The following is a 17,206-nucleotide window of genomic DNA, read 5'->3' on the forward strand; positions in this document are numbered from 1 at the left end:
GGTGGCTTGGGTGGCTTTACTCAGCTAGGAGCAATTAGATGATTATTATAGAGCTCTTGATACAACTCCGTATATGTCATGGGAATTGGATGAATATCAATTTTTCACAAGTAGTTCGTTGCTCTCGTGTACCACTCGTAGGATTAGCCAATCGGATTTGAGGTTTAGGAAAAGGTTGAGTGTTGTGGTCATATATGGCAATCTGTGATCTAAAAAGAGATCGATAAGTTTAGGGGTAAAGTTACTACGAATTTGGTTGGTACTGGTAAGCATTATTCACAGTGAAATAATTTTGAGAATAGCTCTGTGGTGTGTAGGGATGATATCCCCTGAATTATTGTTTACCAAAGCACATAGCTTGAGCTTCAGTCTCTTTTTTTCTTGGGGCTCTTTTAGTGGACACCTCTTATTTTTTTAACTTGCCATTCTTGATGGCACTCTTAATAATTTCGCCAGAGATTACCATGTCGGCAAAATTCTTGGTTGCATTCCCTATCATCTTTTCATAATAGGGTAATTTCAGAGTGCTGACAAACAACACTGTAGTTTTTTTCTCAGTTAGAGGAGATTGCACTTGAGAGGCTACATCCCTCTACCTTTAGGCATATTCTTTAAAGGACTTATTTGCCTTCTTTTTCATATTCTACAAAGATAATTGATCATGAGCCAAATCCATAATATGTCGGTATTGACTGATGAAATCATGAGCCATATCACTCCATGAATAGATGTGGGTTCTATCTAACTGGACATACCACCTAGCGACGAAGCCAGTAAAGCTATCTTAGAAAACATGCATTAATAGCTTTTCATTGTGAACATAGGCTGTCATTTTCCTACAGTACATGATAATATGAGTATTTAGGTATTTTGTACCATCATATTTCTCAAACTTTAGTACCTTAAACTTATAGGAATAACCACATTTGGGATCAGATAAAGCCAAGCAGTATCAATAGAACCATAAAAACCAATTCCTTCCACAGCTCGCAACCTTTGTTAAAGCATACTAATCTTTGAGTCTTTCTGAGATTCAACCACATTTGCCTTTTTTTTTATTTTTTTTTCATGTTATCCAGATTAGGAACTTGAATTGTTTCAACTACCTTTTCAGTAAAAATAAGATTCACATAGCTATGGTAATGCCTTGGATAAGGCTGATGGCATTCCAAGATATGTAGGATATGTGAATTATTATGGTGGTACCTTTTATGTAGACTGGGTTTGATGTGGACCAAAACCAGGTGGATATAAAGGGTCAGCCACTTCTTGTGATGGAAGACCCTATTGGCTAGTATTCTCTTCTACTCTTTTCCCTTTGTCTAACTTGTTGAGAGCATCTAAAATTTTACTCAACTCATTCTCAATCTTTTCCTATGCTTTTTCCAATTTTTCAAATCGATGAGAATTTTCTTGCTCCATTTGTCTAGCTCTAGCTCTGGTGTTGTATGGATGAGTGGGATTTCTACTGGATGGAGCTATCCTTGAACTTTGAGTATCACAATTATATGGATATTAGAAATTATGCGTTCTATGTTTAGATGTGCAGATGCATGTATGAAATGTACTAATATTCACCACATCACCATTATTGATAAAAGAAATCTCTATCTGAAACTTTATTTCATAAAATTTCAAAATTACATATAATAAAGTCAAAACAATACTCTAAAATCCTAAACATCATCATTTCTTCTTTTAATGCCTCCTAACAAATTTCCTAGTTTGCTAGTAATGATTTTGTGCCTCGTCTAGGAAATCAAGCAATTGTCTCCTATGGGCTCCCACTGGTTGCACCATAGCCTTCAAATCTTTCATTTTTTCTTCCATTTATGATGTTTTATCCATGACAATGCATAACTGATAAAAAAAATGCCTTAAATGCAGTTGTTTTTTTGTGTACATGTCTTTCCATAGCTCATTGTGCCTAGCTTACCTTCTGCATTCATCAGACAAGGCTTCTACTTATGCCTTGCATCGATCCACTACTTCTTGTAGCATCTGACTATGTCTGTGTGCCCTAGCAATAGCCTTTTGTTCTTCTTCTATCTTTGTTTTTAGCAATTCATTTTTCTTTAAAAGTTAAGCAAGCTCGAGTGTGACTGACGAATGTGTCATATCTAGATCATTAAATAAGGCTCTCCACTAATTTTTTTGCTCAATGAGGCTCTGGATTTTCAGCTCTTGAAGTCATGAACACTCTTCCATTTCTATCTTCAATCATTTTTTTCTTGTTCCAACTCGTCTTTTTTAGACTGGAGTTTTCTCTTAACTGTTTCCATTTAAGCAAATGATCTTGAAGAATGGGTTTTAGGGAGTGCCCTAGCTGTTCACTGGGGATCACAATGTCTTTTCCCCTCTTCACATGCTATACACTATACTCTACATTGACGTCATAAGTAAGCCTCTCTTGGTTAACTCTGGTGGTTTGCTTTCATGCCTTTTTAACCTTTTCGACCATTCCATATGCCCCTTAATCAGTGAAAGAGAATTCCCACTAATTAAGTTCATAAGTTTTTGGAATGAACTGCTTACATCCAGATTGTCTTCTTACTAAAGTTAGGGCATAAGTAACAACACCCCATAAGCCTAATAGGAAAACCCATGGCTGATCTCCACAACTGTATAGCATTGTATCATGATGCATCCAAAGTGCTCTCCAAACTATTCTTTGACTATCGAGGGCTCAAAAGTAAGAAACCCATTCTTCTTTTGACTTTGTTTGAGGCCATGTGTTGCAACAAAACTCCTTGATTAGGATACTAGAGTGAAGGTATGGTTTATGGAACTGACTTTCTTTACATTCTGTATGACTCTTCATTCAAACATAAAGCAACGTTAAGCACCCATTGAATCGACCTTTATCATTTTTAAGACAAAAGTTTAGAAAACGAATGGTTTCTACTAAAATGGTTGGTACTGCAATGACCTGGTATGCTAACTGATCCATAAAACATCAACATACCTGATGACTTTTGAGAAGATCACTAGTCCATATAAAGCTATAGCCATAGCCACTAACGCCTGATCATCATCTATATGTCCCTGGATTAAATCTCATAGAAAACTCCATGGAATAGCCTTACTTTCACCTTTTATCTTGACACATGCATCGACTTAAGACAGGTTAAGTCCAAACATTTGCACTAACTTTTTATGATAGCCCACCTTATTTGACCAATAGATCTTATCTGGGATTGGCAAGTTGAAGTGAAGTAAGACTATATACTCTTCGATTGTGGGTACCATATCTGCTTCATTAAAGACAAACATTTATAAGAAGGATCCCAGAACTGGATGAGGGCCCTAATCAAATTATTGTCCATATCCACTTGAAGTAGAGAAGCTATGTCTCCATATCTGCTCTCGAATGCCTTTTACCTTGTCTTACTCATGCATCCCCATACACTGCTTAAGTCTGCTAGATCATTTTACTGTAGCTTGAGATAAACTTTCTCGGGCAATGATGAGATAAACCCTTCAATAAAATAATTTCCTTATTTTTTTTGACCCTCCTCTAACTTGATTTTCAATTGATGAGTAGACTCATAATGAACTGATGCGACTTTGATTACGTTTGGCCTTCCATAGATGTATGTGGGAGATCTAATTTATCAATAACTGATAAGTGGCAAATACTTCTTACATGATAATGATGCAAATGATAATATGAACACGAGAATGATGCATAGAATGAAATGATGATATGGAAATGTTGCAGATGCACAGAATCAAACAAACAGAAGGGTTAGATAAGCAATATACAAATTGTTCCTTCTTATGTCCTATTTTTGGGTTGTATCTATGGATAAGGAGGAATGGTTCTATCTTAAAGTTGGCCACTTAAGAATGAACTATATGCAGGGTTAGGTGATTTTGACTATTAAAGGTTCCCAAATTGTTCCTTACATTATATTTCATCATAAACTAATAAAGCAGTCCAATCCTCACCCATTACAAGGTACTAATGGAAAGGATTCAATTTGAATGGGAGTATTTCACTAGCCATTACGTAGATTATTATCTCACGAGAGCATAGGTACTTTACTCCCTCGTAGGAGGGTCGGAGCTCGGGTGTAGAGCTCATGTAATGTAAATGCATGTGATAATGTGTGTGAAGGAACACATAAGTTTCATGCCCCAAAATCCAAATAAAAGACAAAAAAGGAAATATGTTAGTAAACACAAATCATTAAAACCATTAGACGAAAGGGTAAGATAAATTCAAAAATTATGGCTTGACTCTCTCGCAGTCCCCAATGGTGTCACCAAACTATCATAACGTCTAGATCCAAGGATCTATCGCTAGATTTAACAAATGAATGGAGTCGCCACCAATCTTTTTTTTCTAGGTGTGATTGGTCATCTAAAGAATCTATCCTCTTAAAGATCTCCTAAGCTTGACTAAAGATTCCTAAAAGAATAGGTTCGGGTCTACTAACCAAAACTGGATTCAAGAGTTCGGTTACATGTGGGAAGGTTATAGCACCCCCACATGCCCATCTAAAGAATGGTACCATATTATTTTAAATTTATCCTATAGTCTTAGTTCTAATGGTTTTTATATTTTATGTTAAATATTAAAAATAATTTTTAAGATTCTCCATCAATCTAGTAGAACTCTTAAAAAAATACTTCCTCACCTCAAGAGTATTCAAGAATCCCATTTGATATCTTGAAGAGGCTCCGTCGTCGAAAGATTTTTGTTAGCTTTATTTTTTTTTGTTGAAAATATTTCTAATTATTCCACCATTTTGGCCAAATTAAAAATATTTTTTCTTTCTTTGAATTTCTAAAATTTTCACAATTTGGGCCTATTTAGAAATTCTTTTTATTTCTTTATTTTGGTAAGAAAATAATATGACAATTATTTTTATTGAAATTTCACCTAAATTATTCCACCATTTAGGCCAAATTTAGAGAAAATTTCTCACCTAGATATTTCTTAGGAATTTACCATTTAAAATTTCTAAGAATCTCATCATTTGATAATTATCACATTTTTTCAACCAAAACTTTATTTGGAAAAGAATACAATTACTCTTATTGAAATTTCATCTAAATTATTCTACCGTTTGGACTAAATTTAGATAAAATTTTTCACTTAGAGAATTCTTAAAAAATTTACCATTTGAAATTTCTAAGAATCTTATCATTGGGTAATTTGTATTTAATTCAAAAAAATTTTACATTTTTATATTTTTCATTTTTTACTATTTTTTTGCTAGAAAATAAATATTAATTATTGTTATTAAAATTTTATCTAAATTATTCCACCATTTGAGACAAATTTAGACAAAATTTCTCACCTAGGAATTTTATAGAAATTTACCATTTAAAATTTCTATAAATTTCATCATTGGATAAATAATATTTATTCCCAAAATATTATTTTTATTATTTTACCTTCTTTATTTTTATTCTTATTAAATTAAATCATGAAAAAATACTCCTAAAATAAACAAACACAAAAATAATAATAATAATTTTAAAAAAATAAAATTAAAAATACCAAAAAAATGGAAACGGCTCGGCTTACAATTGGGAGTGGCTCGACTCCAGAAAGAAAAACGGCTCAAAAACACTGCTTGGGAGCGCGCGGCCTGGCTTAGCTCATCTCCAGAGATCGATTGGCACAAGGGTTAGCGAATCGGGTCACGATCGAGTCAGGTTGACCCAGACAAAAACACGCGGACCTGGGAACTTACTAATGCTAAAACGACGTTGTTTTGCCCTGATATAAAAGCCTAAATCTAGTCTTTTCTTTCAGAATTCTTCTTTCCTGCTCTCTCTCTTCCCCTCTTTTTTCTCCCTTTCACTCTCTATCAGAACCCAAAATCTGGTTAAATTTTCACCGGATTTTAGAAAATCATGTTGGAATCTGGAAAAACCTGTCGAAAAATACAAGTTTCGTCAAAAAAGTCATCGAAAAATTGATCAGATCTGGAAAATTTTTGAAAATTTTCTAGAAAAAAAACCAAAAAAATTCAAAAAAAAATCCTAAACTACTTCTACGATCGCTACTAACCCCTTTGAGTTTTTTGCCTCTATTTTCTTCTTTTCGTGTGTTGTTTGATCCGGTTTAAGCCTATATTTATAGGCATTGATCAGAAAGGTTTTTGATCGATTCCTATTGCTTATTTGACTAGGATTCAATCTTACCACTCCACCTTCTAGAAGGAAAACAGAAATTAAAACCTAATTTCGGACCAAGAAACCAAAAAAAATAAAAAACCAAAAATAAGAAGATAAAATAAAAAATAGAAAACCAAAAATAAATAATAATAATAATAAAAACTAAAATTGGGCCATTCTGCTCCTATTTAGACCCAATCTAAGCTAAGTTCAATGGACTTAGACCCAGCTCTTATCAAACCAGGCCTAATAGGTCTGGGCCCGGGCAAATTATGGTGTCTACAGTTGGGAATAGGACCTTCTAATTGATTGTAAGAGATATTCACAACAGTCAATCTTTACAAACCATTAAAAGAAATTGCGATGGAACCATTAAGCATATTGTGAGAAAGGTCCAATATTTCCAAGGAAAGTAATTTTGCAAGCTGTTGTGGTATCTCCCCGATAAGTAAATTCTGACTTAAAATCTAGATTTTCAAGACCGTATATGCAGCTTATTGAAATTGGAATGCTTTCTCCAAGTCTATTCTTGCCCAAATTCAGGTTCAATAACTTAGAGTATTTTCCAAGTCGATTAGGAATTGATCCACTTAAGTTGTTTGTTGCCAAGTTAAGATGTCGTAGGTTTGAAAGAACTCCAATCTCTGGTGGAATTTTGCCTGAAAGTTGGTTACCACTTAACAAAAGATTGAACATCAATGTCAATGCTCCCAATTCCCTGGGAATCTCAACCATGAGATGATTTGAAGAGACATCGAGTTCTTGTAATTGAGTTGCATGTTTCAGCTCAGGTGGTATCTTTCCGGAAATGTTATTATTGGAGATTCATGGGCTTGTTAGACAATGGCATTGCCCCCAGTTTGGCGAAAATCCTCCATAAAATTTGTGGTTGCTTAATGCAATATAATTCAAATTAGGATATATACCAAAAGCTTCTGATATATTTCTTGTCAACTGCTTTCCTTCAAGCCTAACTCTGTAAAAGCTTTTGCAGTTTCTTAAACTTGATGGGATCAGACCTGTCAAATTGTTGTTGATAGCCCCAAGATATAAGAGTTGTCCACCGAGGCATACATTCTCGGGTAATGGACCACCGAGACGGTTGCCTGACATTTGGAATGATTCCAAATGAATAAGATTGCTGAACGAAGTCCCTGATAAATGATTAAATAGAAGACTTATAAAGGTTTTGATGAAAGTTTTGGATTCTGGAGTAAAAAAAAATCGACGAATATAGAAGATTAAAACCTAATTAATTTGTTTTTGCATCACCTCCCTTCCTTTGTATTTACAATGCAAATCGAACTCCAATTAGGAGTATATTTCTAATAGGGTTTAGGAAATTGTTATATGCAGCAATTAGCTAATAATTTTTGTTTTTTAAATAAAATATTTATATCATTTTTATAAGCATTTAAGTAATTCTCATAAATTTTATTAAAAGAGAAGTATTATAATGTCAATGTCTCTGAGCAATATGTAAGAATTAAATATACATATATATTGCTATAAATGCAAAGTTTTGATTTTTTTTATAAAATAAAGTTTGAATTGCTAATTTTAAACCAAAGCAAAGGAATAAATATATACACATATACATAGGGAACTTTGGTGCTAATTTTAATATAAATGGTTATTTATTAATATATATATATAATTCCTATACAGTTATTCAATTAAAATTACAATAGAAATATACAGTAATGTATTTAAACTGATAAAGAAATTAAAAAGTTCATAAAATTATTTAAAAGAAAGTAATTTTCATCAATTAATCATCATTACTGTTATCTCTTTATAAATCTAATAACAAAAATATTATTGTTTAAACTTTTAATTACCTTTATTTGATGAATACTCTAATATCTATTTTATTTTAATATGCCAAACATGTTTTTATTTGTTCAAAGAAATTATAGTCATTTACCATGGGGGTATTAAATTACAATATCTATGTAGATTGTACACATATATTCATAATTAAACCAATATTCAATTATATATTCATGTACCAATTTACTATATAAACATATATTTATTGAAATTAAACCAATTTTTCAAGTTAAAGTTTGGAACAACATTATCTAAAAGTGAATATCAACTTATTGATTATTTAATTACTTCTTATTGCAGGCTATAAGGGTTATTGGACTGGAACTTGAGCTTAAATGAATAAATGCGGGCCATGTTAGTAGGCTATATTTCTTACAGGCCTATTTAGTTTTATTTGTTTCTTTCATTAAATATGTTATTATTGTTATACTAGACGAGGAGAGAGAGAGAATTATGACCTGCAATGTCCGATGTTTACGGATTACGGTTATGTTGAGTATTCTGCTAAGAATTACAAATGATGAAAAGGAGCATTGTATACGATTTTGTCGAGAAATATCAGCAGTTATTCTCTCTTCTAGAAATCTTTCTTCTTTTTTCTTTCTCCTTCTTTCTCTTCTTTTTTTTCTTCTGCGATCTATCCGTTGTCGTTACTTTGGAAATTTAAGCTGTGTCATTTTCGTATCAAAGCATCGACTTGGCAATCATGGCGGATGGAGTCTCTACCAGGATGCAAAAGGAAATCCAACAAAATGAAGAGGAAATTGCTAAGCTTTAGAATGAAATCTAGTAGATCGATGTCAAGATGGAGAAGAAATTTGGGGAGATAGATGTCAAGATGGAACAAATGTTTGGAGTGATGCAAAATAAGGTACTAGAATATTTGAAAGAGTTGTTGGAGATGGCTCCTAATGATGGTAGCTGGATGCCCAACAAGCAAGAGGAAGACTTAGTCTCTGTTTGCAAAACACAGAGGAAGCAGGGAATAGAGCCTGTTTCTGATTGTGATACAGACAAACCTTCCTCTGATGGAATGGTACTCAACAGTTCTTCACATTCAGATCAACCCCGGTACCTGTTTTCTAATTCATGTAAGCTGTTTAATGGTCATGATTTCAACAGTTGGGTTTTGAAACTAGAATAGCACTTTGAAGTTGACAGAATACCTGCGATTATATTGACTAACAAAGTTTTTTAAAAAATTAACACTTGTCTTATTAGAGTATATTTATAAAAAAATTAACAAATTGATTAATTATTTAAATAGCTATACTGAATTCTTAAAAAATACTGTATAAAATAATAATCCAAATATTAAATGGATATAACAATTTTAAAAATAATTTGTCTAATAAAAAATTATCATAGTAATTCTAAAATGTGTATAATTTTTTTAGTATTGTGTAGAGTTCATAAAAAAATTATGTAGAGCTCACACTTTTAAATGACGGATTCTTACACAAATTTTTTTAATTGGCTAATTACAAAATTGCAATAAAAATTATAGGGGTAATTAGCCTTTTTTTGTGCAATTAATTTTGTTCAAAGCCTATCGTTTCTCCAAACAAATAAAACAAGAGTACTGTTCACCATAATATAAACAAAAAAAAAAAAAACAGAGAAAAAAGTTATGAAAGGTCATTGGTATTTAATTTGAAAACATTTCGGACTAATTTCAACTATAATTTAGTTTGGGAAAAAATGTTTTGTATTTTTGTTAATAATTATGTTTTGTATTTTATTGGCTATATATTATTATTATTATTATTATTGAAAATTTAGATTAAATTTAATTACAGTCAAACTCTAGCTTTAATTATATATTAAAAATGAAAAATATTTTGTGATGATAAGCCTTTGAACTTTTCATATAAGCCTCTGTCCTTTTATTATATCCAATTAAGTCTTTAAAAATTTAATTTTATCTAATTAAATCTTTAAGCTTAATTTTGTTCCACTAAGCTCTTTTTTTTAGATGAAAATTGCAAAAAATATATATATATATATATATTTCTTGCCAAATCAACATAGATGTCATAGTTCTTTCTATGATGCCAATATTTGCATAGCATATATTTGAAAATAAAAAAGCTTTTTAAATGCTAATGTGATCTATTATATGAGCCATTTATTATATATTATGTAAACAATAACTTGACTTAAATATTTATATTTCGCAAAGCAAATATTGATTTACCAAAAAAAACAATTATTACCATTGACATGGTAAAAATAATGAATTTTAATAGTTTTCATATAAAATAAATTTAATTAAATAAAAATAATGTTTTATGCTTTTAATTGGATAAAAAAAGATAAAAGTTTATTTGAGGAATTTGAGAAAACTACAACATTGTTTAGCATTTTAGTTAAAAAAAAGTACAAATTGAAGTTATATAGCTTAAAATCATCACTCAAATCCATTTTAAGTATACTCAATATAATTACAATTAAATTTTAAATGATTTAAAAGGTAGGAAATGCAGAAAGTTTAGAAAGATAAATTGTAAGAAACAATGTGTACGAGTGTGTGTAAGAATAAATGACCAGTAAATAGTATAATTAAAAGATTATTGTGTAAAGTTGTGTTTATTGTAATTTGGTGTACTCACCAATTGTATTCTTTGTTTATTCAAACAAATAAAAAGGTGATATTAAAATTGCTGTAGCATTCCAAAGCAAAAGTAGTATAGCAAATCGGGACTACAGCAGAATATTACAATTGATACTGAAAGTTGAAATTCTACTTTTGGCCATTAGTTAAATTTTAGAAATAGGAAATTTTGAACATACGAATTAAGTGCTTAAATACAATTGTTCTATATCACAACCGATTCACTACAAAAACTTTATTACTAGAATGCATAAACATTTTCAATACAAAGAAGCAAAAAAGAAATAGATTGAAAGTAAATACACGTGCTTAGAATTGTTATTCAAATTGTTAGCACCTTAATATTAGCCACCGTAGACTTCATGACCCCATAATTCTCCCAATTTTATGATTGAGAAAGGATTAGGCAATGGAAGCGATTGACGGATAAGGGCTTGAGCAACTTGTTGCATGGTTGGCCGAAGTTGGGGATTGCCATTCAAGCATGCAAATGCTAGCTTTGTGGTAGAGACTACGTCCTTTGCAACTTGCCTTACTGGTGGTGAGAGACGTTGGTCTATCACATCTTTAAGTAAAATCAGTTGGTTGTCATTTGGTATCAATGTCGATGTTGATGTCGATGCCAATGATGACGATGGTAAATATGAAATCAAATCACCATTATGCCTCCCCATAAGTATTTCCATTGTTAACACCCCAAAACTGTAAACATCACATCTTTCGTCTACTTTCATTGTATAAGCCAACTCTGCTTAAAGAAATATTTATAATCAATGTGCTCTAATAAGCAATAAATATATCTAAATCAAATACACTATTATGTAAGAATATTGAGAAGATTATAAAATAATGTTGAAAAGAAATTGTGAATGTTTAGAAGATTACATGAAAATTAAAATTCATAGGTTTAAATAAGATTTTATATTTAGTTCATCAGTTTGATATATTAAATATTAAAAAATTAAGTGTTAAACTTCAAAGATTAATTACACATTTTATACTTGAATTAAGTAAAATTCTTTGAAACTTAAATTTGAAAAGTTACAATTAGGTGTTAAACTTCAAAGATTAATTACACATTTGATGCTTGAATTAGAGTAAAATTCTTTGATACTTAAATTTGGAAAGTTACAATCTTAAAACCACTTGTACATAGTTTTAACGCATTAATTTGCACACAAAACTAACACTTCTAATTGAATGATGAAATATTTAAAGCATCTTAAAAAAAAGAGATATTAATAAATACCTGGAGCTATATACCCGAAAGTGCCAGCAAGTGAGGTCCAATTGAAAGAGTCAGGCTTTAAAAGCCTGGCTGTGCCAAAATCTGAAACATGAGCCTCATAGTCCAAATCCAAAAGAACATTATTGCTGGAAATGTCTCGATGAATTATAGGTGGTGAATGGTCATGATGCATATAAGACAAGGCATTGGCCACTCCTTTTACAACATTTAGCCTCTTCTCCCAATCCAACTCCATTGCCTCGTCCTTGTTGCTTAACACCTTTCTCAAATTTCCCCTTTCTACAAACTCATAAACCAAAAATGAGTTCTTTGGATGTGAACAAAAGCCATACAGCTTCACAATGTTACGATGCCTTATATCTGATAAAGCATGAATCTCGCTTTCAAAGGCTTTCAAGTTGTTCGAAGTCATGCTATCTTCAGATTGGTGAAGTTTCTTCACAGCAACCACCACACCAATGGGTAGCGCAGCTTTATAAACAGTTCCATAGCCTCCTGAACCAATGCAATTGTTGGAGCTGAAATCTTCAGTGGCTTCAATAATGTTCTCGTAGAGTATTCTTCCATTATATCCCCACAATGTGAAAAATTCTCCAAGTTGTACCCCTATTGACTCAGATTTTCTGGTTCGGTTTTTTTGGCAAAGAATAAGGATACTTCCAACCATGATAAAGAGAAAAAGAAGACCAAAGAATGGAATCACAATGAAAATGATGACTTTGGTGCTTTTTCTATGACCGTTGCTAGCGGCAGTGACAGCACAAGGCATTAGTCCAGTGGCATTACCACATAGGCCTTTATTGTTTCTTAAGGCATCAAATGAAGCCTCATGAAATGCCTTAATGTTAGGAATAGGGCCTTCTAATTGATTGTAAGATATATTCACAACTGTCAAGCTCTTCAAATCATTAAAAGAATTTGGGATGGAACCATTGAGCATATTGTGAGAAAGGTCCAATATTTCCAAGGAATGTAATTTTGCAAGCTGTTGTGGTATCTCCCCAATAAATAAATTCTGACTTAAATCTAGATTTTCAAGACCATTTATATAGCTTACTGAAAATGGAATGCTTTCTCCAAGTTTATTCTTGCTCAAATTCAGGTCCAATAACTTTGAGCAGTCTCCAAGTTGATTCGGAATCGGTCCACTTAAATTGTTTGATGCCAAGTTAAGATGTTGTAGATTTGAAAGAACTCCAATCTCTGGTGGAATTTTGCCTGAAAGTTGGTTACCATTTAGCAAAAGTTTGTACATCAATGTCAATGCTCCCAATTCCTTGGGAATCTCACCAACAAGATGATTTGAAGAGAGATCGAGTTCCTGTAACTGAGTTGCATGTTTCAACTCAGTTGGTATCTTTCCAGAAATGTTGTTATTGGAGATTTGTAGGCTTGTTAGATTATGGCATTGCCCCCACTTTGGAGAAAGTTCACCATAAAATCTGTTATTGCTTAATGCAATATAACTCAAATTTGGATACACATCAAAAGCTTCTGATATATTTCCTGTGAAGTAGTTTCCTTCAAGCCTAACTCTGTATAAACTTTTGCAGTTTTTCAATCTTGGTGGGATATGACCCCTCAAATTGTTGTTGACAACTGAAAGATATGCGAGCTGTCCACCTTTGCATACATTCTCAGGTAATGGACCACTGAGATGGTTATATCCTAATTGTAATGACTGCAAATGAGTAAGATTGTTGAGCGTTGAAGGAATTGGCCCTAACAAATGATTATGGTTAAGTTTTAACGCCATAAGCTTTGTCATGTTTCCGATTGAAGGAGGGATTGAACCAGAGAATATATTTTGACTCAAGTCAAAGGAAGTGAGAAATTTAAGCATCCCTATCTGTTGAGGTATCATCCCAGAAAACATATTTTGATAGAGATAAAGAGTGGATAGACTGGCCAAGTATCCTATGGAAGCAGGGATTGGACCGAAGAAATTATTTTCACTCAAATCAAAGTCAGTGAGAGATTTAAGCATCCCTATCTCTTGAGGTATGGACCCAGAAAACATATTTCGATAAAGGTAGAGAGTGGATAGGCTGGTCAAGTTTCCTATGGAAGCAGGGATTGAACCAGAGAAATTATTATGACTCAACTCAAAGTCAGTGAGAGATTTAAGCAACCCTATCTCTTGAGGTATGGACCCAGAAAACATATTTCGATAAAGGTAGAGAGTGGATAGACTGGTCAAGTTTCCTAGGGAAGCAGGGATTGAACCAGAGAAAATATTTTCACTCAACTCAAAGTAAATGAGAGATTTAAGCATCCCTATCTCTTGAGGTATCGACCCAGAAAACATATTTCGATAAAGGAAGAGAGTGGATAGACTGGTCAAGTTTCCTATGGAAGCAGGGATTGAACCAGAGAAATTATTATGACTCAACTCCAAGTCAGTGAGAGATTTAAGCATCCCTATCTCTTGAGGTATGGACCCAGAAAACATATTTTGATAAAGGTAGAGAGTGGATAGACTGGTCAAGTTTCCTATGGAAGCAGGGATTGGACCAGAGAAATTATTTTCATCCAACTCAAAGTCAGTGAGAGATTTAAGCATCCCTATCTCTTGAGGTATCGACCCAAAAAACATATTTCGATGAAGGTAGAGAGTGGATAGACTGGTCAAGTTTCCTATGGAAGCAGGGATTGAACCAGAGAAATTATTTTGACTCAACTCAAAGTCAGTGAGAGATTTAAGCATCCCTATCTCTTGAGGTATGGACCCAGAAAACATATTTCCATAAAGGTAGAGAGTGGATAGGCTGGTCAAGTTTCCTATGGAAGCAGGGATTGAACCAGAGAAATTATTATGACTCAACTCAAAGTCAGTGAGAGATTTAAGCATCACTATCTCTTGAGGTATCGACCCAGAAAACATATTTCGATGAAGGTAGAGAGTGGATAGACCGGTCAAGTTTCCTATGGAAGCAGGAATAGAACCACATAGATAGTTATCAAAGAAATAGATCTCGGAAACTGAACTCAGCCTCCCCATCTCTAATGGAATGGAACCACTGATCTCATTACTTGCTAAGGAAATCAACTCAAGACCTTTCAATAAGCAAATTTCGGATGGAATATTCCCCGAAAAGTTATTGTTTGACAATTTAAGGAAGGTGAGCTTGGAAAGGTTGCCAATGTGTGAGGGAATGGGCCCATACAGTGAGTTGTTATGAAGGTTAAGCCCCATCAGGCTAGGGAAGAAAAGAAAGTTAAGACTATGAAGTGTACCTCTCAACCCATAATCTGGAAGGCTCAGATTGGTGATGCTTTCAGCCTTGTCGCAGGTAATTCCACCCCAGCTACAATGGCCATCTCCAACCCACAAAGAAGAGAGCAAAGTTTGGGTGTTGTTGTCAAGGCTTGCTTTCCATTTTAGAAGAGCTTCCGCTTCTTTACCTCTTTTAAGTGCAGCAATGGAGGATGAAGAAGCAAAGACAGAGGAAGAGTGAAGTAGGACAAGTATGAGGAAGAACATGACTTTGAATGGTATTAAGAAAGATGACATGATTTGGATAGTTCAATAAGGATCTTTTGTTAATTGTTCTAAATTACATTGGCTAGCATGGTCAGGTATTTATGTAGAATAGAAGAGCATTTCTGTCACTATGAAACATCAACATCAAGTGAAAAAATCAAACTTCAAGACTACGTTTAAGTTAATTTTGTTACATGATGATTATTAGTCTTTTAAGTTTCAATTGTAAAATGTTTTTGAATACAAAAATAATGATGATGGTAAGATGCATTATAGTAAAAAAAAGATAATTAAAAATATTAAATCAAAATTATATGTAATAAAAATTTTAAATTATTTAATATTTATAAAAGTAATAAATTATTATTAAATTATTTTATGTCAAATAATGATTTTATTAATAAATAATTAAAAGTTATTTATTAATTTATTATATAATAAATTTACAAAATTATTTTATAATTTTTAAGTAAAAAAAAGAAATAAAAAAATTAAGTGATTAACTTGAAACTGCAAACAAATAAATAAATAAATAAATAAAAGGGCAAATGAGTACTAGAACTCAAACCTCCATTGAGCAGTGAAAATCACATCACACTATAAAATTATTTGGATTGCATTTGACAAGTATGTCATTTCGACCAATTAAAAAAAAAAGGTAAGTAAACAATAATAATTAAGAAATTAAAAAATACCGTCATACTTGTTAGGCTAAAAAGTTTTAATCCAATCACATCAACAGAAGTGAAATCAAATAATTAATCAAACACATAAGAGATAATAATTTAATGTGATTTGGTACAACTAACCTACGTCCATGGATGATAAATAAGATCCACTAGTTGTAGAGAATTACAAACATACAAATCAGATCATCTACCTCACTTAACAATCAATACTCATAAGACACTCCCAATCTCTTCTAGTTTTATGGAGTATTATTAACCCAAACAAACGCGTACCTATATGCACCCCTTCAATACAACTAAATACATACTCATATACACTAATACGTCATACCTATATGGACCCTCTCAGTCTCCTCTAGTCTATTCACAAACAAACATACACACCCATAAGATGTAAATCTCTAATACACTATGGGGTATCTATCCCACAAAATCTTACAACTCTCTTACATCTTTTTCTCATACCCAACCCTATAGAGATTTTATCTATTTATAAGCATACAAACTTGCCTATTAAGAATCATTTTTCTCTTAAATTTTTCTTCTGCAAGTTAAACTTATCTATTAAGAATCTCCTTTCTCTTAGAATTCTTCTTTTGCAAGTCTTCTTGTACATCAAGCAATAACTAATAAATCTCAAACAAATCTTTTATGGGATTTGAGTCATTATTCCTAACAATCTCCACCTTGATTCAAATTTCATCAATCATCTGTCTTCATGCTAGATATGCTTGGCTTCACTTGCAATAAAAGTCTCACAATTATCTTCTCTTATATGTCTTCACATTTCATGAAAACCAATCTTTAATCCTTAAAATATGAATTCGAACTCTTTTCTTGAATCGAGCTCCTCTGAACTTACCTCTTCCCATGGCTCAAACTTTCAGTGTTTTTCACATCTCGAACCTTCAACTCTTATACCACTTGTTAGGGATCACCATAACTCTGATACCACTTGTTAGGTTAAAAAACCTCAATCCAATCATACCAGTAGAAGCAAAATCAGACATATAAAAGATAACAATTTAACATGGTTTGGTCCAATTAACCTATGTCCACGGATGAGAAACAAGATCCACTAGTTGTAGAGAATTACAAACATACAAATCAAATCATCTACCTCACTTAATAATTAATACTCATAAGACACTCTAAATCTCTTCTAGTCCTATAAAATATTTTTAACCCAAACAAATACGTAC

General features: G+C 32.4%; 1 protein-coding gene across 1 annotated transcript; it reads right to left on the reverse strand.

The window, feature by feature from the left end:
• Window positions 1-10,854: 10,854 nt before the first annotated feature.
• Window positions 10,855-15,367, reverse strand: LOC111309379 (uncharacterized). Its single transcript, XM_089748205.1, has 2 exons — window positions 11,832-15,367; window positions 10,855-11,330 (listed from the first exon to the last, which is right to left on the reverse strand). Exons 1-2 carry the CDS (start codon window positions 15,343-15,345, stop codon window positions 10,927-10,929), a joined length of 3,918 nt encoding a protein of 1,305 aa, XP_089604331.1. The 5' UTR covers window positions 15,346-15,367; the 3' UTR covers window positions 10,855-10,926.
• Window positions 15,368-17,206: the final 1,839 nt, after the last annotated feature.

Source organism: Durio zibethinus, chromosome 19 (assembly GCF_047325235.1).
Source record: "Durio zibethinus cultivar Kanyao isolate XHJ-2024 chromosome 19, ASM4732523v1, whole genome shotgun sequence".
Taxonomy (NCBI): domain Eukaryota; kingdom Viridiplantae; phylum Streptophyta; class Magnoliopsida; order Malvales; family Malvaceae; genus Durio; species Durio zibethinus.